The sequence below is a fragment of the Barbus barbus genome, assembly GCF_936440315.1.
Source record: "Barbus barbus genome assembly, chromosome: 39".
Lineage (NCBI taxonomy): Eukaryota > Metazoa > Chordata > Actinopteri > Cypriniformes > Cyprinidae > Barbus > Barbus barbus.
The window spans coordinates 27,998,448-28,019,684 of record NC_136717.1 but is presented as its reverse complement, the minus strand read 5'-3'; the positions used below and the strand labels follow the sequence as shown (position 1 = coordinate 28,019,684).

General features: G+C 43.2%; 2 protein-coding genes across 4 annotated transcripts in view; both read right to left on the bottom strand.

Annotated features, from left to right (window-relative positions):
- LOC306858184 (lysine-specific demethylase RSBN1L-like) overlaps positions 1-1,785 on the bottom strand; it is a 38,418-nt gene extending 36,633 nt beyond the window's left edge. The window contains 3 exon segments of the mRNA XM_079398599.1: positions 1,429-1,514; positions 1,516-1,526; positions 1,529-1,785. Coding sequence (XP_079254725.1) covers positions 1,429-1,514; positions 1,516-1,526; positions 1,529-1,762 — 331 coding nt within the window. The 5' untranslated portion in view covers positions 1,763-1,785.
- Positions 1,786-4,417: 2,632 nt separating this feature from the next.
- The window catches only part of LOC306858183 (tyrosine-protein phosphatase non-receptor type 12-like), a 20,511-nt gene continuing 3,691 nt past the window's right edge, over positions 4,418-21,237 (bottom strand). Inside the window, exons 2-18 of one of the 3 annotated variants that reach the window (XM_079398596.1) lie at positions 18,152-18,260; positions 16,624-16,700; positions 14,321-14,416; positions 14,114-14,152; positions 13,950-14,021; positions 12,172-12,231; positions 11,946-12,088; positions 11,313-11,379; positions 11,151-11,228; positions 10,948-11,046; positions 10,492-10,577; positions 8,254-8,861; positions 6,899-6,970; positions 6,270-6,328; positions 6,155-6,197; positions 5,702-5,770; positions 4,418-5,628 (exon numbers count right to left, since the gene is read on the bottom strand). In XM_079398596.1, coding sequence (XP_079254722.1) covers positions 5,567-5,628; positions 5,702-5,770; positions 6,155-6,197; positions 6,270-6,328; positions 6,899-6,970; positions 8,254-8,861; positions 10,492-10,577; positions 10,948-11,046; positions 11,151-11,228; positions 11,313-11,379; positions 11,946-12,088; positions 12,172-12,231; positions 13,950-14,021; positions 14,114-14,152; positions 14,321-14,416; positions 16,624-16,700; positions 18,152-18,260 — 1,839 coding nt within the window. In that variant the 3' untranslated portion in view covers positions 4,418-5,566. Of the gene's footprint in view, positions 5,629-5,701; positions 5,771-6,154; positions 6,198-6,269; positions 6,329-6,898; positions 6,971-8,253; positions 8,862-10,491; positions 10,578-10,947; positions 11,047-11,150; positions 11,229-11,312; positions 11,380-11,945; positions 12,089-12,171; positions 12,232-13,949; positions 14,022-14,113; positions 14,153-14,320; positions 14,417-16,623; positions 16,701-18,151; positions 18,261-21,237 lie in introns of those variants that run through there. The other 2 variants (XM_079398597.1, XM_079398598.1) reach the window with 2 other exon arrangements.

The window sequence follows — 21,237 nt, the reverse complement described above, 5'->3', positions numbered from 1 at the left end:
GTTAGTAGAAGTTAGTGTGAGTTAGTAGGAGTTAGTGTGAGTTAGTAGGAGTTAGTAGGAGTTAGTAGGAGTTAGTGTGAGTTAGTGTGAGCTAGTAGAAGTTAGTGTGAGTTAGTGTGAGTTAGTAGGAGTTAGTGTGAGTTAGTAGAAGTTAGTGTGAGTTAGTAGGAGTTAGTGTGAGTTAGTGTGAGCTAGTAGAAGTTAGTGTGAGTTAGTAGAAGTTAGTGTGAGTTAGTAGGAGTTAGTGTGAGTTAGTGTGAGCTAGTAGAAGTTAGTGTGAGTTAGTAGAAGTTAGTGTGAGTTAGTAGGAGTTAGTGTGAGTTAGTAGAAGTTAGTGTGAGCTAGTAGAAGTTAGTGTGAGTTAGTAAGAGTTAGTGTGAGTTAGTAGAAGTTAGTGTGAGCTAGTAGAAGTTAGTAGGAGCTAGTAGAAGTTAGTGTGAGTTAGTAGGAGTTAGTGTGAGTTAGTGTGAGCTAGTAGAAGTTAGTGTGAGTTAGTAGAAGTTAGTGTGAGTTAGTAGGAGTTAGTGTGAGTTAGTAGGAGTTAGTAGGAGTTAGTGTGAGTTAGTAGGAGTTAGTAGGAGTTAGTGTGAGTTAGTAGGAGTTAGTGTGAGTTAGTAGACGTTGGTGAGTTAGCATCTGTAGGACAGACAGCTAACAGTGTGTCTTAAATGACTGAATGTGGCTTTTGTGCTGATGTTTTCATCACCGTTGTGTTATGATAGATGGGTTACTTCTTTACTAGCGTTTATTAATGTTATGTGGGAGTAACAGGCCTGACACAAACAGTAAATAACACACAACAGTTCAACACAGTGAAGCTCACAGTATAAACACAGAGAACAACACATTTATTACAGAAGATCGCTGTATCGTGTTTTCCGACGTAAATCAATGTTCTTCAAACATCGAGCGAGTGTTATTACTGAGATTCCAGCAGTAATACAGCAGTTATTATAATCGTAATGTTCTGGTGTCCGATGGACATCTCCGGAATGACAGCAGATATTTCGATTACTGTTTTTATTAATACGAGCTATTATTCTGCCGTCCTACAGACTAAACTGACACTTGAATATAAAAAGACGCATATATTATCGCATGTTATGATGTTCGCGTCTCTGTGCGGTAACACAGCAGATATTATGATGTTATTATAATGACAGCAGATATTATTATGATGCTATTCCGCTGTAATACGCGCGTCCGCGGCGGGTCACATTGCAGCTGCACGCGCGTCACTGATGCTAAGCTAACTAGCGCGCGCTGTCGGGGTCTTCCACGCAAATAAACACACACACCCTCGTCCGCGAGCACAATAAACACATGATAAAGACACACACACTCGCACCGATCACAGCTAGCGAAGCAGCGGCCCGTTATCAGCCACGAACAGCGCCCGAGCGGCGGCGGCGAAGCGACTAGCAATACCTTTCTGCGACAGCTTCAGCTCTCCGTTCTCCTTCTTCACACTGAGGTGATTTTCAGCCGTCAGTTTGTGTTTCTTCCTCTCTTTCTCTTTGCCTTTCTCTTTCTCTCTCTCTGTGTCTTTCTCTCGGTCTCTGTCTTTCTCTGTTTTGGTTTTCTTGTTTTTCGGTTTGCTGCTGTAATTCTGCTGCTCCGTGTCTCCGTTCATCTTCTTGGCTTTAAATACTTTCTCCTCATGTCGGATCTTCTTGGCCGGTGGAGGATGAGGATGGTGCTCGCGGTTCTGGGACGCTGGTTTCGGTTCGGTGGGTTTGTTGAGCTGAATGAACTCCGCCATCTTTTCTCTATTTACTCTCTCGAGCTGCTGCTGTTTGTGTAAGACGCACGGGGGAGGCGTGGCCTGGCGGTGATTGACAGAAAGAACGTGCTTGAGGCGGGCGTGGCCTGGCGTTGATTGACAGATAAAGCAGGCTTGAAATGGGCGTGGCCACACGCGGATATACAGCAGGAAAGGTGACGTCAGCAGCTTGGTTGCTGTATTGATTTGATTATGATGCATGAGTCCATTTACTATCTCGATGTTTTTCCAAATTTTGAGGATACTTGATGCATCAATAATTTTGCTCTCGACAAATGTAAAAAGGTGATTTTTTTGCCTCTCATGAAAAAGACATGATCTGGATAAAACAGCAAATTGTTTACTGCAAAATATTGATAATCTAGACATGGTGACCACTTACTGCTTTATACTACGTGAACACACACACAAAATTAAAATCACATTTACTTAAAGGTACACGCATATACATATATACATATACACAGGGTGTGATTTGTAGGGGGGATGGGGGGAATCATTGTTTGAATAACTGTGGAAATGAAATCATTACAATTAATAGGCCTAAGGTATGCCTACAATGTTTTTATTAAACTGCGATCACGTTAAATACAGTTTTTGTCTTATTAAAAACATTTCATATGAATTTTCAAAAGCATCCCCATCTGGGTTTTTCACCCAGACGTGGGGGAAGTTCACACGACATGGGGAAGTCGTGGCCTAATGGTTAGAGAGTCGGACTCGTAATCCAAAGGTTGTGGGTTCGAGTCTCGGGCCGGCAGGGATTGTAGGTGGGGGGAGTGAATGTCCAGCGCTCTCTCCACCCTCAATACCACGACTGAGGTGCCCTTGAGCAAGGCACCGAACCCCCAACTGCTCCCCGGGCGCCGCAGCATAACCCCCACTGCTCCGGGTGTGTGTTCACTGCTGTGTGTGTCCATGTTGGATGGGTTAAATGCAGAGCACGAATTCCGAGTATGGGTCACCATACTTGGCAGTATGTCACTTCACTTCACTTCACAAATCGCACCCTGCATATACATACATAAATACACTCACCTAAAGGATTATTAGGAACACCATACTAATACTGTGTTTGACCCCCTTTCGCCTTCAGAACTGCCTTTATTCTACGTGGCATTGATTCAACAAGGTGCTGAAAGCATTCTTTAGAAATGTTGGCCCATATTGATAGGATAGCATCTTGCAGTTGATGGAGATTTGTGGGATGCACATCCAGGGCACGAAGCTCCCGTTCCACCACATCCCAAAGATGCTCTATTGGGTTGAGATCTGGTGACTGTGGGGGCCATTTTAGTACAGTGAACTCATTGTCATGTTCAAGAAACCAATTTGAAATGATTCGAGCTTTGTGACATGGTGCATTATCCTGCTGGAAGTAGCCATCAGAGGATAGGTACATGGTGGTCATAAAGGGATGGACATGGTCAGAAACAATGCTCAGGTAGGCCGTGGCATTTAAACGATGCCCAATTGGCACTAAGGGGCCTAAAGTTTGCCAAGAAAACATCCCCCACACCATTACACCACCACCACCAGCCTGCACAGTGGTAACAAGGCATGATGGATCCATGTTCTCATTCTGTTTACGCCCAATTCTGACTCTACCATCTGAATGTCTCAACAGAAATCGAGACTCATCAGACCAGGCAACATTTTTCCAGTCTTCAACCGTCCAATTTTGGTGAGCTCGTGCAAATTGTAGCCTCTTTTTCCTATTTGTAGTGGAGATGAGTGGTACCCGGTGGGGTCTTCTGCTGTTGTAGCCCATCCGCCTCAAGGTTGTGCGTGTTGTGGCTTCACAAATGCTTTGCTGCATACCTCGGTTGTAACGAGTGGTTATTTCAGTCAAAGTTGCTCTTCTATCAGCTTGAATCAGTCGGCCCATTCTCCTCTGACCTCTAGCATCAACAAGGCATTTTCGCCCACAGGACTGCCGCATACTGGATGTTTTTCCCTTTTCACACCATTCTTTGTAAACCCTAGAAATGGGTGTGCGTGAAAATCCCAGTAACTGAGCAGATTGTGAAATACTCAGACCGGCCCGTCTGGCACAACAACCATGCCACGCTCAAAATTGCTTAAATCACCTTTCTTTCCCATTCTGACATTCAGTTTGGAGTTCAGGAGATTGTCTTGACCAGGACCACACCCCTAAATGCATTGAAGCAACTGCCATGTGATTGGTTGATTAGATAATTCATTAATGAGAAATTGAACAGGTGTTCCTAATAATCCTTTAGGTGAGTGTATATATACACACCCGCGTGTGTGTGTGTGTGTGTGAGAGAGAGCGAATGTGTGTGTGTGAGTGAGTGTGTAAGTTGTCTGGAATTAATTCTAGCTATATTGAATTGATTGTTCGTTAAATTCATGTGAAAGCAGTTATCATGTCTCCACTCATGATGGAGCTGTTTGGCTTTGCTTACGTGGATCGCTGGTCTGCTGTGAGAGCGAGAGATTTCTTCACGCGTCTCAAACCAGCCTCTTCTCTGTGACTTCAAGGAAATTCCAGTGGCGTCCCGAGAGGTCATGTGACCCCGGCTGGAGGAGCATTGACAGAGAGACCAGACACTCATCCTTCATCAGCTCTGCTGTCAGAACTTCTCAAATAACATTAAAATAAGACTCGATCACAAGAACACAACAGCTTTACCAGCAGATGGAAATATTTATCAATGGATCTGTGGTGAATGTAGAGTATGAATACATGTGAACAGAACCTAACTCTAGCTCCTTCTGCCGTCTACTATCACAGGACTGCTGTATTCTAGCATCTGAATGATTAGCACATCAGAAAAATAATGGCAAATGACACACTGCTGCAGCAAATGCAACAGACACAGAAAACCAAACACTGCTGTCCTCAAACACACGTCACCAGCAGATGGCGAGAATGAGCGCCTGAAATAACATGAACATCAGCCGCAGAAACTTCAACATGAGAAATAAACCAAGCGTTACATTCTCTCTCTCACACTCACTCACTCACACACACACTTACTCACTCAAACACACTCACACACACACAGCATGCACTGCGAATAAAGCAGCAGAAGGCATTTTTCCTCCTAATGTTTTACTGACATTGATTGATTGATTGACAGGCCTGTGTTGGAAGGTCGACTAAAATCCAGGTTTAAATGCAACGTTGTGTAACTCGCACACATTCTCTCTCTGCATCTCAAACACACACACACAGTAAAAAAAGACACGGGCGAGCTGTCGGGAGTCGTTCGTGAAGTGAGAAAATGGCATATACAAAAATAACCTCTAGAATACAATTTACAAAAAGCATCATCAATACAATCTCCAGTCCGTGGCGTCTCGTGAAGCGGCCGACGAACGCAAAGAAACGAGAGAAAAGAAAACACAGCCCTGAAAACATTTGTTCTAACAGGAGGGCAAATAACTTACAGTTGAGGTACGCCAGACGCTTTCATGCACAGACGTCTCACATCGCATTAATATATTCAGTGATAGTACATTTGCATCATCATCATCATTTACGGCTCGCCCTGTGAACTCCGGCCCGCGTTGCCTGATCCCAGTCTAAACTATTGCAGAAGAACAGGTCCAGCCACGCAGCAGGAGTAAGGCAGGTTCTGATCCCAGAGAGACGCTTAGCACCAGCACAGTGAGTCCATGGCAGCGAGGTGCATCATGGGAGATTATCTTTGTAGCTTTACTGATTGTGTTAGTCAGAGAAGAGGCGCCGTCCGTCTACAGTGGCACTTATAGAAGAAAGAGGAGCATGGAGTGTGGAGCGGATGGGTGCCGCGGTCACGTCCACTCCGATGGAGGCTCCCTGGGGCCTTTGGGATGCGAGCAGCGGCTGCCGAATCCTGTGGCACAGAGACGCTTGAGAGAAACTCACAGATCGTAACGGAAGAGCTCTGGTCTGCTCTGGTCACTCACCGATCTCCGTCTCTGCTCTCCGGTCCTTCACAGGAGAATCTGGACCCTTTCCGTTCTTCTGCTCAGCATCTAGACAAACAAAACAAGTCTGGCATCACCGCTAAACAAATGCACATCTCTGCCGTCAGGCTTGCATTTCATCACAATCAGACCGAGTGTCTCTGATCTCTGAGATAGAGCTGGAGATTTGGAGCGGTTGCTAACAGCTAACAAAAGCACATTAACATTCAAATAAAGCTGAGTGTTCAAACACAATGCACTGAAATGCTGCAAGTGAATTAAAATATTTTTTGTAATAATGATGATAATAATAATAATAATAATATGTATGTTCACTGTAATAATAAAAATCATATCTTTGTGTAAACAGTAAAGAATTAAATGAGCAGCCAGCAGGGTCTCAACATTCAGCGCTGAACAGAAACTTCTGATGACGGAGACTGCGAGACGTACCGGTCTTTGGAGGACTAGCAGCAGCTTGTGTGTCTGCAGACGCCTGTGAAGGGAAGAGACAGACATTAAAGCTCTGGTTCTCAGTGACTTGCAGCAGAAACAGACTCCGTCTCACCTGTGACGACGGCTCGTCTGAAGACGCTTCGGCTGGCGGCGGCTTCACATCTGCGGGGTCTGAATGAACACGACGGAAACGTTACAGGAAGTTCAGATAGACATGAGAACGAGTGGCTCTCTAGAGACACACTATCACCTCACTAATGAAACAGACCAGTTTAACGCCTGAACCCTTAATGAGCCATCAGAGATCAATGCTATTCAAACTCACACATACACACACAAACACCAGCTACTGAGATTCATCATTAACACAGATGCACTAAAACAACCGGGCATGCTGGGAAACAAGCCTTTATCTACATACTTATTGAAAAACATTCGGTTAAAACCACTTTTTGTCATTGATATTTCAGAACAATCACTTCAGTCACTGCGAGATGTAACACAGGGCTGAGGTTCACTGTGTGCGTGTGTGTGTGTGTATATATGTGTCATGAAACTGATGTTCACCAAGAGCAACCAGACGAAACTAGCACACAATAAACCGAAGTAAATCGTCACTGTCTGGATTCTGTGCACAGTGGAACAAGATCCCGCTCGACTACAGAAGCAGGAAGAGCCGCGCTGTGCTTCTGTCTCAGAGCTTCTGCTGCCCTCGTGTGGCTGGACACAGTAAAGACGCACCTGTGGCCATTAGGAAGGACTCAGCAGTTCGCTCAGGAACAGGCGGGGGCCAATCTTCACTGTCGTCACAGTCTGGGGCAAAAAGAGCACCGTTACCAACCAGAGCTCTCACACACACACCGCTGAACGCAGCATCAACAGCTGACACGAGCCTGGACCCCCGATCATCACACTACCATCATGCCTTCAGCCCCACAAACCTACGGAGTGCCCTAGACAGGCAGCATTAGCACCAGTGTTGGGGGTAACGCATTACAAGTAACGCGAGTTATGTAATAATATTACTTTTTTCAAGTAACTAGTAAAGTAACGCATTACTTTTTAATTTACAAGAAAATATCTGAGTTACTTTTTTCCCATTTATTGACTGACACTGCGCTGTGTGAACATGCTGTTACTGTAGTTCTAGACTAATGTGAATGTGCCTTAATTCATCCCACTTGCAACAACCAGATTTAGTATTCATCAAAATGAATTAAAACAGTGAAATGCAAACTCAGAATATAACACAAACCTACAATACTTAAATATGTTAAACAACACAAATCTAATTCCATTTTATTAACCAATGTCTTTGCTGCTGACCTTTGATGATCCAGTTCAACCATACTAATAAGCCAAAAATGACTTTAGATAAATTAACAATTGTGCTTCATTGTTTTTTATTGCTGAAGAGTGTTAAACCTTCTTATCCTGCGTTCTACTGTACAGACGTGAATTTACTCTTCCTTCGGCCTGAGGTTTATTCATTAAACTTTTTGGTGTGAAAGGGCTTTTACATTTGCTATAATTAGAACTTATTGTATTAAAAACAATCAAGCCCTGCTCATATTTAAAAAGTAACGCAAAAGTAACGTAATTAGTTACTTTTTTAAGGAGTAACGCAATATTGTAATGCATTACTTTTAAAAGTAACTTTCCCCAACACTGATTAGCACATTAGCACAGCTCAGAGGCAGAAAACAAGCTGCATTTGATCAGGTGACACGCACACGCACAAACATGCACGCACACACGCACGCAAACACGCGCACGCAAGCACACACACATGCATGCATACACGCATGCTCACGTGCACACATACAGCCAGATCAGCTGACAGAACTTAAAGGGACTGAAAGAAAAACAGGAAAAGGTGCTTCTCCTGAGAACCGTGGATTACACAGGCGTCCACTTCCTAAAGACCGGACTCAAAGCGACACAGACCCGTCACAGTGATGCTCAAATCGGTCAGTTCCTGCTTGCATGTGCCAATCATTTCTGATCAAATGAGATTCGAGCAACTCAAAGGAAGGGTGAGCTGGGAAAGGCAGCAGACGGAGGAGCGGCGCGAGTGTTTGTGTGCGAGTACGTACTTGAGGTGTGTGTGGGGAGGCTCTGGCCGGCGGTGGACATCGGTGTGACCCTGTGGGGGGCGTGATCGCTCTGCTGTTCTGCTGAAGCAGTGTCGCTTATCAAAGAGAGAGCATCAGGGAAGTCGGAATGCAGCGGGTTGGTGAAGCTCAGCGCCGTCCGGCCGGACGAGCGGTCAGGGCTGGGCTCGGACTGACCCTTCTCCTCCCTCAGAGGCAGGTGGTTTGGTCGCAGAGGCTCGGCGCCCTCCTCGCACATGGAGCTGGTGTTGGAGCGCTTGAAGGCATGCGAGCGCTGCAGAGCGCTGCTCCCCTCGAAGCTCCGAGGCCCCTCCTGCAGCGGCACCTTCTTGATCTCGATGCTCAGCTTGCGCTCCAGCCGGCGCTCTGGCCCATCCTGTCCCGGCTTGCTGTAGTTCTCGTTGAGGTCGGGGTTCTGGTCTGACTCCAGCACGTGCAGGATGGGTTTGGGATGGTAGCGGTCGTTGTCCTGCCGTGCGTTTGTGACCGTAGGGAAGGCCGAGGGCGGAGATGGCGTGAGGATGGGCGGAACGGGGCGCGGCTCTGGAGGCTGGAGAATCTCCTCCTTCACATCACCCTCGGCCTGATTACTGAGAGAGAACCAGAGAAAACATGATTACTGAGAGACAAGAAACATGAGCTGCACCTCAACAGTCATTCAGGACACCAGTTTATGTGGAAAACACCGATGACATGAAATACATTTGTGTCCCTGCAGCACAAAAGCAGTCATCAGTAACACGTATATTTGTAGCAATAACCAACAATGCATTGTATGGATCAAAATTATAAATTTTTCTTTTATGCCAAAAATCACAATGATATTACGTAAAGATCATGTTCCATGAAGATATTTTGTGAATTTCCTACCATAAATATATCAAAACTTCATTTTTGATTAGTAATATGCATTGCTAAGAACTTCATTTGAACAACTTTAAAGGAGATTTTCTCAATATTTAGATTTTTTTGCTCCCTCAGATTCCAGATTTTCAAATAGTTGTATCTCAGACAAATATTGTCCTATCATAACAAACCATACATCAATGGAAAGATTATTTATTCAGCTTTCAGATGATGCATAACTCTCAATTTCAAAACATCGACCCTTATGATTGGTTTTGTGGTCCAGGGTCACATATTCTCTAAATACTAATACTCCAATACTACATATGTGGCCTGTGCTGGTAAAATGAGTGTGAATGCGCACAGGCTAATTTTGAGCTACACGCAAAAAAGTGAAAAATTTCAATTTTAGTACAATTTGAAGTTTTCACAAAAATAAGTTCATTAAGCCCTCATCTAGCGATCCCAGTGCTCCAAATAGCAATTAAACATCTAAAATTATCTTTATTTGTACGTTTTCTGAGATGCGCTGACGGTCATCGGAAGTACACAAGCACAATAAATATACACTGAATTACAGTATTTAAGTGTTCACGCAAACATAATCGGTTATGTCTTCAGTGAACATTTGGGGAACTGCTGGGGGAAAAACATCTGATGTGTAACATTATATTAGATCTGTGCATCACAACAGGTCTTAATATATACTGTCGCATTATCTAACGATAAAAGAAAAGAGGGAATCACTCACTGCTCTTGATTGAACTGCTTTTGTAGTTTTAATAATCAATTTATTTGTAATGAACACACTAAAGGGATTTTTACATTTGATTATTTGTTTTTCTTATTTGAATGCTTTTGTTTAGATGTAAAATGAAAAAGGTAATGCATTATTTGTTTCTTATATTTGTATACTGTTTTTTTTTGCATCTGTTCTTATTCAGAATAACAAAGATAAAATAAAAAATAGCTATATTATGATTATTAATATGATAATTAATTATCATTAAGAAAAGAACTGGAGGAAAAGATGCAACGTTGCTGGTGATTTTGCTTTGGAACCTTCAGAAAACTTTAACTGTTTTCCTCAGAATTAACTCTATCGACTTCAAAAGGGTGTAGATACATAATTGTGAAGGTCTTTTAATGGAGAATTTGAAAATAAAAATAATTCAGTTTTGACAATATGCTTAATGTGAATCAGTTTGTCAGCACAGGTCATATATACTCTCTAAATTCTAAAATAAATAAGATTGCACTGATAAACACGTACACTGTGAAACTAGTATGTTTCTACGTTTCTTTATTCGGTGCGTTTGGAGGTTTGAGGTTGATGAGACTCTGGAGGCATGTACTGAGGGGGCGGAGTCTTACCTGCGGATGCGGGGCGGTTTGGGAGGGGGCGTGTCCCATCTCTCCTCATCTGACTTCTGACCGGGTTTTTCTGGGCTGCCCTCTTCCTGCAGTGTGTTTGTGTGTGTGTGTGTGCGTGTGAGTGTGTGTGAGTGCGTGTGTGTCAGAACAAAGACAAACCAAACAAGTGAATGTAAAACACTAGAACTTCTCCATTACAAACAGATAAAGTGAAAATAGAGGAGAAAAGGACAGAATAAAGATATTACAGCCTCAAACTGACACAGTCCTGTGTGCATGTGTGTGTGTGCGCGCACAGTCAGACCGCATCGTCTCAGTATATCAGGCTTTTCAAACAGGAAGTAAAGCATCGTTTCTATTGTTCATTATTTAAATTCTCTCAACTGACATTCCTGTCTTTCTAGAAGAGATCTAATCCAGGCAGCTCATCGTGTGTCTGTGTGTTTGTGGTCTTACCATCCCGTCTGTGAGCTCAGAGTTTGTTGGACTCTCCAAAAGCTTCAGCTGTTTCTCAAAGAGCTGTGCAATCGCTCGATGAACCAGCTCGTACTGCTCCTGACACATAGAGAGACACAGAAGGCTAGTGAATCAATCCTGCGCTGGTTTGTAACGCGTGTTTGTTCTGCTACAGAGTCTGTAGTGTGTTTTGTGTAGTTTACTTTGGTCTGAACTGCCGAATGCCGCTGTGTCCTCATCTCCTGAATCAGCTGGAAAACGTTAAAATCTTCAGGAATTCTCTGCAAAATGACACACAATGATGCCAGTCCTTCAGTGGTTAGACTGTGTGCGTGTGTGTGCGCGTGACTGAGTGCGTGTGTTACCCCAGCTTTCAGGAGGTTCCACGTGTAGTCGATTGCACAGATGGCTCCTGTGCGTCCACAGCCAGCACTGTCAACACATACAGCACACATATGCAGTCAGAACACACGCTGACATCAGACACGTCACCCAGTCATTTCCTATGAATCAGTAATCATGTTAAACCATCAGAAAGCCCTGCAGCATCACTGGTGTCCCCTGTCCTCCATCACACAGCATTAAACCTCTTCCTCAGTCTTGCCTTTTTGCACATTTCTGACTAATTTCTCCATTATGCATCTGTACAGTAACAGCCAGCGGACACATACCTTGTTTCTCTGCATCTTCCACACTGATCCTCTTTATCATGAGCTGCTCTCATATCCATAATAATGGTCTAATCTCACTGTGAATCTAATTCCACAGCACACCAAAACAAACACGGCACGAGCTCTGAGGCTTGTGATAAACGAACACCCATAAACCCAACTAAACCTGAACCTCAGTGGTGATGATTGGCCATCAAGATAAAGCCAGAGAACGTCAGCGCTAGCGTTCAGTCGTGCTGCTAACATGTCCTGATCGAGATGGAGCTGCTGCTCAAGGCTCAGGGGACTGAAGGTCAGACGTGAGGTCAGGAGGAGCAGATCTCATACCTGCAGTGGACACAGATGGGAATGTCGTCATGCTCCTGGTACTCCCTCATCAGAGCGATCATGTCCAGTATGGAATCGAAGGATGACGGGACGTCGTGATCGGGCCAGTTCACGTAATGGAACTGCGTCACTCTCCGGGTTTCCTGACGGACCAGAGAGAAACAGACTGATGGTTAAAAACTGTCCTGCTGCTACAACAGACAAACAGAAAGAAATAAAGACTCACGTGATCAAACTCCACTGTGAGCGTGCGGATGAAATAATCCGTCCGCGGCTGCTCAGACTCCTGAAAAAAACCCAAAAAACGAGCCCATATCAGACACACTGGATACGGCTGAAGAGTTTTGTGGTTAGTTAAGAACAACTGTCATTTACTTATTCAGATCTGCTTGATGCATTTGATACAGTTTGTGTTTTCTGTGACACGAGTAAACAGCAGAGGTACACAAATCTGCAAACATGAAACATGAACGGACATAACGGGGACTAAATCTGTTAACAAACAAACAAACAAAAGATTTGTATTTGCACATTTTCAGCCATAACATAGCTATAAACAGGACCAATGGAAGGCTGAGATATGAGATTTACTGAGCGTTATGAGATATAATAATGAGAGTAATGAATGAGATATACTGGATATACTGGATTAAAACTAGAGTAAATCTGCTGAAACTGAAGAGAAAAGAGAAAACAGATTCTTATTTCCACATTTATCCCCGGTTTCACATACAAGGTTTAAGCCTAGTCCAGACTAAAATGTATGTCTGAGCGGTTTCAACTGAAAAAACTTGCACTGAAGGATAAATAGAATTGACACGTATTATGTATAGATTCTGCACATATTATATATATGGTACTCCCTGGGAAGTCGTGGCCTAATGGTTAGAGAGTCGGACTCGTAATCCAAAGGTTGTGGGTTCGAGTCTCGGGCCGGCAGGGATTGTAGGTGGGGGGAGTGAATGTCCAGCGCTCTCTCCACCCTCAATACCACGACTGAGGTGCCCTTGAGCAAGGCACCGAACCCCCAACTGCTCCCCGGGCGCCGCAGCATAAATGCCCACTGCTCCGGGTGTGTGTTCACGGTGTGTGTGTGTGTGTTCACTGCTGTGTGTGTGCATGCTGGATGGGTTAAATGCAGAGCACAAATTCCGAGTATGGGTCACCATACTTGGCAGTATGACACTTCATATATATATATACATACAAATTATCATTATTTTTTTATTTTTTCTTAAAGTTACAAAAGTGATTTAGTCAAGAGCAGTGAGAGATTTTCTATCACTGTTGTTTGATTCATATGAATGGCAGACAGGACGAATATTGGACAGCTTTCTCTTTAAGACCGAAGTCCGGATACAATATATACGGTTACATATGCGTTTCCTTTTTCAGCGGTCTACTCTCTCTTAAGACCTAAATCAGTGTGTTTATGAGGATACTTGCAAAGACAGGGATTCTGACGCATATAAGTGCGTTTATGTAATCGTTCAAAGCCAATAAAGCGGCAAAAAATGTGCGCTCCTCTCACACAGAAACAGAGACGGCACACGCATATAGCTCTGTTGTTTGTGTTTCCACGGCTTAAAATCGGTTGTTTTAACACTGCAGTGCTTAAAAACGCATGTCCATGCTACAGATGTAGTCCCTCGTTTAGGAACAAGCTCCTGGGTTTGTCCTAGCTGGTTGTTCTCCTGCTCGGAGCCCAGTGGTGGCGTGTAAGATCGCAGTCATCCAAATGATGAAAACGTGTGTGAAACAAGTTCTTTAGACCATGTTTGAAGATGTCTAATTCAGTGCACTTCAGCTGTTCACATCGTCATCTGCTCCACTTCTGACTGAGAACAATCAGATTTAAGTCACATCGAGTTTCAGTGTGAACGCACTTCACATCCCATCATGAACAATAATGTCTGTCGTCATGGCCACAGACTCAACACGCTTCTCTCGAGGTCATGTGATGAGAGAGAGTGGTGCATGTTGGGAAGTGTACCAGGGACTCACACAGGAGATCTTGAAGGGGCCGAAGGTCACAGGCTCGTCTCCAAGCAGCGGGAAGTAACGCTCACACTTTTTCTGCAGAGGAAAGTGAGTGAAGAACGTGTTTGAGTCTGTGAGGCGAAGCTTTTACAACTAAAGCACAGAATCGACATTGAAATCACTCTTACCCGCCCCATCTCAAACTCTCGGCACGCCATCACGATGACCTGCGCAACAGAAGTCATGTGTCACTTACGAGAACACACACACTCTCGCACACTCTCTCTCTCACTCACTCTTTCACACACACACACACACACACACTCTCTCTCTCACACACACACACACACACTCTTACACACTCACACGCTCTCAGTGGCAGCAGATTCACTCACCGTGACCTTGTACTCCCAGATCATCCTCCAGAAGTCGAGCACGGTGTTGGACAGTGGCCCCTGAGTGGCGATGTAGGCCTCCGGCCCACCAATGCCCTGAACGCACACACACAGGATCAGATCTGACCTAACACATGGCTTACAGTCCTGACAGACTTATCAGACTGTTTAAATGAAACTAGTTGACGGCTCACTGTGTGTCACAGCAAGAAGACAGAAGAAACACTTGAGTTCAAGAGTCAAGAAGCCAACAGTCCTGTGTGAGTTTTGGGGAGCGTAATTATGATCTCACTGATATGTCAAGTCACCTTTATTTATACAGCGCTTTTAATAATGTAAATTGTGTCAAAGCAACTGCACAATATCCAAAAAAAAAAAAAAAAAAAGGAAATAGTGTGTCAATACTATAAAAAAAAAAAAAAAAAAAAAAAAAAAAAATTGCAATCAGGTCGACGATATCGCTGGAAATGAATTGTCCCTAACTAAGCAAGCCAGAGGCGACAGCGGCAAGGAACCAAAACTCCATCAGAGACAGAATGGAGAAAAAAACCTTGGAAGAAACCAGGCTCAGTCGGGGGGCAGTTCTCCTCTGGCCAAACTTATGAAAGTGGATGAAGATTTTAAATTTCTTGAAGTCTTTAACAACCTAGAAATGATGATGTGTTTTAAAATGAACACGCACTAATGTAATGTAATGTACACTGCCGATTTTTCAAGTTTTCCCACTTACAAAGAATGGAGAGATCTGTAATTTTTATCGTAGGTACACTTCAACTGTGAGAGACAGAATATAAAAAAAATCCAGAAAATCACATTGTATGATTTTTAAATAATTAACTTCCATTTTATTGCATGAAATAAGTATTTGATCACCTACCAACCAGCAAGAATTCTGGCTCTCACAGACCTGTTAGTTTGTCTTTAAGAAGCCCTCCTATCCTCCACTCATTACCTGTATTAATTGCACCTGTTTGAACTCGTTACCTGTATAAAAGACACCTGTTCACACACGCAATCAATCAGACTCCAACCTCTACACTATGGGCAAGACCAAAGAGCTGTCTAAGGACACTAGGGACAAAACTGTAGACCTGCACAAGGCTGGGATGGGCTACAGGACAATAGGCAAACAGCTTGGTGAGAAGGTAACAACTGTTGGCGCAATTATTAGAAAATGGAAGAAATTCAAGATGACTGTCAATCTCCCTCGGACTGGGGCTCCATGCAAGATCTGGCCTCGTGGAGTATCAATGATCCTGAGAAAGGTGAGGGATCAGCCTAGAACTACACGGGAGGACCTGGTCAATGACCTGAAGAGAGCTGGGACCACAGTCTCAACGGTTACCATTAGTAACACACTACACCGTCATGGATTAAAATCCTGCAGCGCGCGCAAGGTCCCCCTGCTCAAGCCAGCACATGTCCAGGCCCGTCTGAAGTTTGCCAAAGACCATCTGGATGATCCAGAGGAGGCATGGGAGAAGGTCATGTGGTCAGATGAGACCAAAATAGAACTCTTTGGTATAAACTCCACTCGTCGTGTTTGGAGGAAGAAGAAGGATGAGTACAATCCCAAGAACACCATCCCAACCGTGAAGCATGGGGGTGGAAACATCATGCTTTGGGGGTGCTTTTCTGCAAAGGGGACAGGATGACTGCACCGTATTGAGGGGAGGATGGATGGGGCCATGTATCATGAGATTTTGGGCAACAGCCTCCTTCCCTCAGTAAGAGCATTGAAGATGGGTCGTGGCTGGGTCTTCCAGCATGACAATGACCCCAAACACACAGCAAGGGCAACTGGAGTGGCTCCGTAAGAAGCATTTCAAGGTCCTGGAGTAGCCTAGCCAGTCTCCAGACCTGAACCCAATAGAACATCTTTGGAGGGAGCTGAAACTCTGTGTTGCCCAGCGACAGCCCCAAAACCTGAAAGATCTGGAGAAGACCTGTATGGAGGAGTGGACCAAAATCCCTGCTGCAGTGTGTGCAAACCTGCTCAAGAACTACAGGAAACCTCTGACCTCTGTCATTGTAAACAAAGGTTTCTGTGCCAAATATTAAGTATTATTTTAATTATTCAAAAATCACACAATGTGATTTTCTGGATTTTGTTTTTTATATTCCCACAGTTGAGGTGTACCTACGATGAAAATGACAGATCTCTCCATTCTTTGTAAGTGGGAAAATTTAAAATCGTCAGTGTATCAAATACTTATTTGCCCCACTGTATTCTCATACACAGACACACACAAGCTCTACAGAAACAGGAAAGGCCACAAAAAAGCACAGGAAGTCTTCAGTACCTTGATGAAATTTGCATTGATGTAGTCGGTGTCCTGATTGGATGTTTTTAACGTCACCCTCACACGACTGTGGTCAACTGACGAGCAAAAGAAAGACACCACCATGTCAGCAGATACACAAATACTCACACCTCACAGACTCCAGATCATGAACAAACATCAGTCACATGACCTCTGACACTCTCAGGTAGGGCTGGGTATCGAGTTCGATACTTTTTAGGCACCGACCGAATTGCCTCGATACCACCGAGTATCGAAAAACGTCTTGTCGTTCGGTACCAAATTTCAATACCTAAGGGGTTAATCTCATCACCGTCAGTGAGCCAATAATCCTGCAGCACTAGGTGTGTTTGACTAGAAGTGAGGCGGTGCTGATTGATCAGTGTGTGACCTCCACGAGAGCGTTTCGAAAGCGTACGGAGCAGTCTGCTCTCTATATCGTGCAGTTTGTTTATTATACACAGACTGAAGCGCGCGTGACGCTTGCGGTGATTTCAGCGTCTGTCGTCTCACTAAATGAGGACATAAACACATGAACAACATCTCCAGAACTGCTGTGAGAGTCAATTAATGAGCATTTTACCGTTTGATTCGAGTAAAACTTGCGTCATATCATATACACACAGAACTGTAAAGGTATTCCAGGCAACCCGTCAAAATAAAAGTTCGGTTTAACTTGGAAGACACTGCAGCAGAAATATATTAATATTGTTCAGCAGACAGTACATACTGCTACTACTAGGCTACTATTAAAATTATTAAAACTTTATTTTTTTTTTTAGTAATGACCACACAACAGTTACTCCATTTTTTTTTATTTTAATAGTAAACCCCCTTTGTTTGCCAAAATAAACTTTGATTTTCAATAATTTAAAGAAATTATATTAATGTTTTATGTCGTCATTTGAAAACTAGATACAGAACACAGAATTTCTGAGGAAAAATAAAACATTTCATTAGGCTATTTTAAGAATACATTTAAATAAAATAAAGTTGTTTTTATGCATTCAAATAATTAGACATACTACACCAGAATTTAATAACAATAATAAATAAAACGCCCACTTATGAAAGTGGATGAAGATTTTAAATTTCTTGAAGTCTTTAACAACCTAGAAGTGATGATGTGTTTTAAAATGAACACGCACTAATGTAAACGTAGCCTAACAGATGTGTAAACTGAAAACTATTTGAACTTTATTAAAATTATTTATTTATTGTGTTGGATATATTTTGTTCCTTTGTGCAGTGGCTCAGGAGATGAGGCTTTGAGTCTGTATAAATATCAACATTAAAAAATATTTTTTTGAGATAATGTAATCTTATTAAAACTGATTTCATAAAACTGGTATCGAAAAAAGTATCGTTCAGGAACCGGTATCGAACTCAAGGTATCGGTATCGATATCGAAAATTTTTTGAACGATACCCAGCCCTACTCTCAGGCCCTTCATTCATAACACTTCAATCACATGACAGGATGGGCTAGCGTGAGCGTTAGGTTAGTGCTGGATTGGTCATTTACTCACATGGCAGAATGTCTTTATATCGGTTTTTCTTCACGTTTTCCTCCTGCTCTCCAACATTAGTGGGATAGATCTTCTCTGTTCTATATTTGGTTGATAATCGACGTAATCTCTGTAAAAGACACACAGAAACAGCCTTAAGAGCAGAGAAAGATAACATTTAGACAGACATTCGCATCAGAAATACATCCAACAAACAGCTAAAGCTGTTCAGATCTCTACGTCCCTGCAGCTCTGATTCCACCCGACACACACATGCACACACATCAGTACACACACACATGCACACACATCAGTACACACACACATGCACACACACGCACACACATCAGTACACACACACATGCACACACACGCACACACATCAGTACACACACATGCACACACATCAGTACACACACACGCACACACATCAGTACACACACACACACACACACGCACACGTGTTCAGATTACTTCATGACATTTATTTAACTTATTTCAGCACACTCTACGTGACTTTTGCAGGTTGGAATACTTTTGAATTAATTAACTGAATGTGATCCTCTATATGTGCTTTCAGTGATCACAAACCGCTTTAGATGGCGTTCACTCCTGCGTTTAGTGCTGGTCAATGATGGAGGGTAATGTCAGACTCTTGTTCTGCTGGTTGTGCAGATAACATGCTTTATCTGCAGTACGACCCATAATGCTTTAGCACCAGACATCCATCGACTGCAGGAGGAACGAGTGCAAACAGCAGATGAGGAGGAGCTTCTGACCTAAGATCAGCTGCAGGTTTGGACCATCAGTCCTTTATTAGTTTATGTGAGAACACCATGTTTCTGAATGTGAAATTATGTGTTATTGTGTATTCATTTATATCAGAACAGTGACCACAAACACACACACACACACACATTAATCAGGCCATCTCATAGACAGAACTTCACAGTCCTAACCCAGCCTCTGACTCCTAAACAATCTCTCACAGAAACCTGTGCAAAACACCAGATTTAGACAGAAGTGTGATTATCCCTAGTCAAGCATCGCACACACTCTCTCTCCAGCCGCTCCAGGTCAACAGGGCAGATATGAAGGTTTGGAGAGCACTGATGTACAGCTGCTTCATCTGGATGTTTGTGTGAAAATCTTGAGCTACAACAGTCACACAATGGATGTTCATACCAAGCAGATTTATTCCTGCCAATAAACTACTAGTTGACTAGTGTGACACACGTTCAAACATCACGTCTGTGTATTTCTCCTCCTCCATGTGGCTCATCAGACACAGGAAGCTGCGAGTGTGTGTGTGTGCTGTAATACTTCCTTTCCTGCCAGTGTTGGGGAGGAACAATGGCCGACGTGACACAGTTCTGCTGCGCTCTCTTCTCATTGGTACATTTCCTGGTCCACCCCATCAGAGCCGAAGGCCCACATCGCTGACGGACACATCTCACACACACACACTTTTTCTAAATGAGCCTGTCTCTGACTTCTATTGACCTAATGTCTATAACGACTAAAGACCACCCCTAAAAGAAAACTGTAAAAACACGTTTCCTTTAAGGACAACTCTAAAGGAAGTGTTTGTCACTCGAGACACTCTGAAGACTATCTTCATCAAATCTGTAGCACATCTCACATAAAACACACAAACACACACCACGTCCAGCTTCAAGATTTCTTAGGGCACATGTTCTTCTGCACATTTGAACTTAGGACTGAAAGTTGATGAGAAGAGTGAGATGGAGAGAAGGTCAGGCTGATCACTGACCAGTGGACTGTGTTCATCTTCACAAAGTGCCATCATGACTGACATCACTAAACACTCAGTTGAGCCTGAGCCTGGTGAAGGTCTGTTCACACACAGACCAGTGAAGGTGTTTATGTGACTGAGTAAGCAGTGTGAACACACTTCATCCTGAACCTACTGTATCTGTGATGCTCTGCTGAAGCGTGATGTATTCAGACCTCTCTCTCTGATGTTAGGTACTCTTGTGTCACGCAGATCCGTTTGGAAAGAGCCTGACAAGTTCTTCTGTCACTGGTCATCAGATGTGTAAATCAGCACCTTCAGAGCGTGTGTGTGTGTGTGTGTGTGTGTGTGTGTGTGTGTGTGTGTGTGTGAGAGAGAGAGAGAGCGCGAGACCGCAGGAAACACCTGGTCAGAGAGAAATACACCACTTCTGAAGACCAATTCAGAGCACAAGACCATTTACCACACACACACACACACACACAAACAGACAAAGTGACATCATGACAGACACACACAGCGAAAAATCAAATCTACACAAAAAAAAAAAAAAAAAAAGATTTCAGAACAGATTCAAGATTGTTATTTTTTTAGTTTAACCAGTCAGCTTAAAAACCAGAACATGATTTCATGTAAAATTCTCTTTGAACTCTCTGGTTAAAGAAAGTTCTGTTCGAAGCGCAGCATACACGAAAGCTTCGTTCAGACTGTCAGCCCAAATCCCATTTTGTGCACATCCGGATGGAATCGGATTTGAATAACTGACTGTCCACACAGCGTATCGCAACTGTTCATATCCGATTTGTGTGTCCATAAGCGCTCTTTCGTTTTTACTGAATGTGCATTGGTTTCTATGGTAATCCGTTGTGTTGTTATGCCTATGCTAAAAACAACAGTAACAGCAATACAGATGTTGTCTCCGCTACTTTCAAAACACAAAGAGGTGTGTATAGTAGTATGCTATAGCAGTATATTGTTTTATTCTGCTTGACTTGCACTTCACAACAACACTTTCTGCAGAGATGTTCAGCATGTTTTCTGCAAAAACGTCTGACGTATTTACATTTTACGTGGCGTGAAAAAGCTCTGCTAAATCTGACCGTCCAGACTAAATCGGATTTCCAGAAATGCGATTTGAATAGGATTCCAAACCACATACGAATGTAGCTCGAAACGGATTTGCACAAATCAGATTTCATGTAGTTCGTTGCCGTTCAGGCTGAAGTTCAACATGGTGCAAACTAAAACAAATTAAAGGCAAATACTGTAACATATCAGTATTGTAATTAAACATATCCTGTGTGTTCAAAAATAACATAAATTAGAAAAATGATAAATATTTTTAGCCATA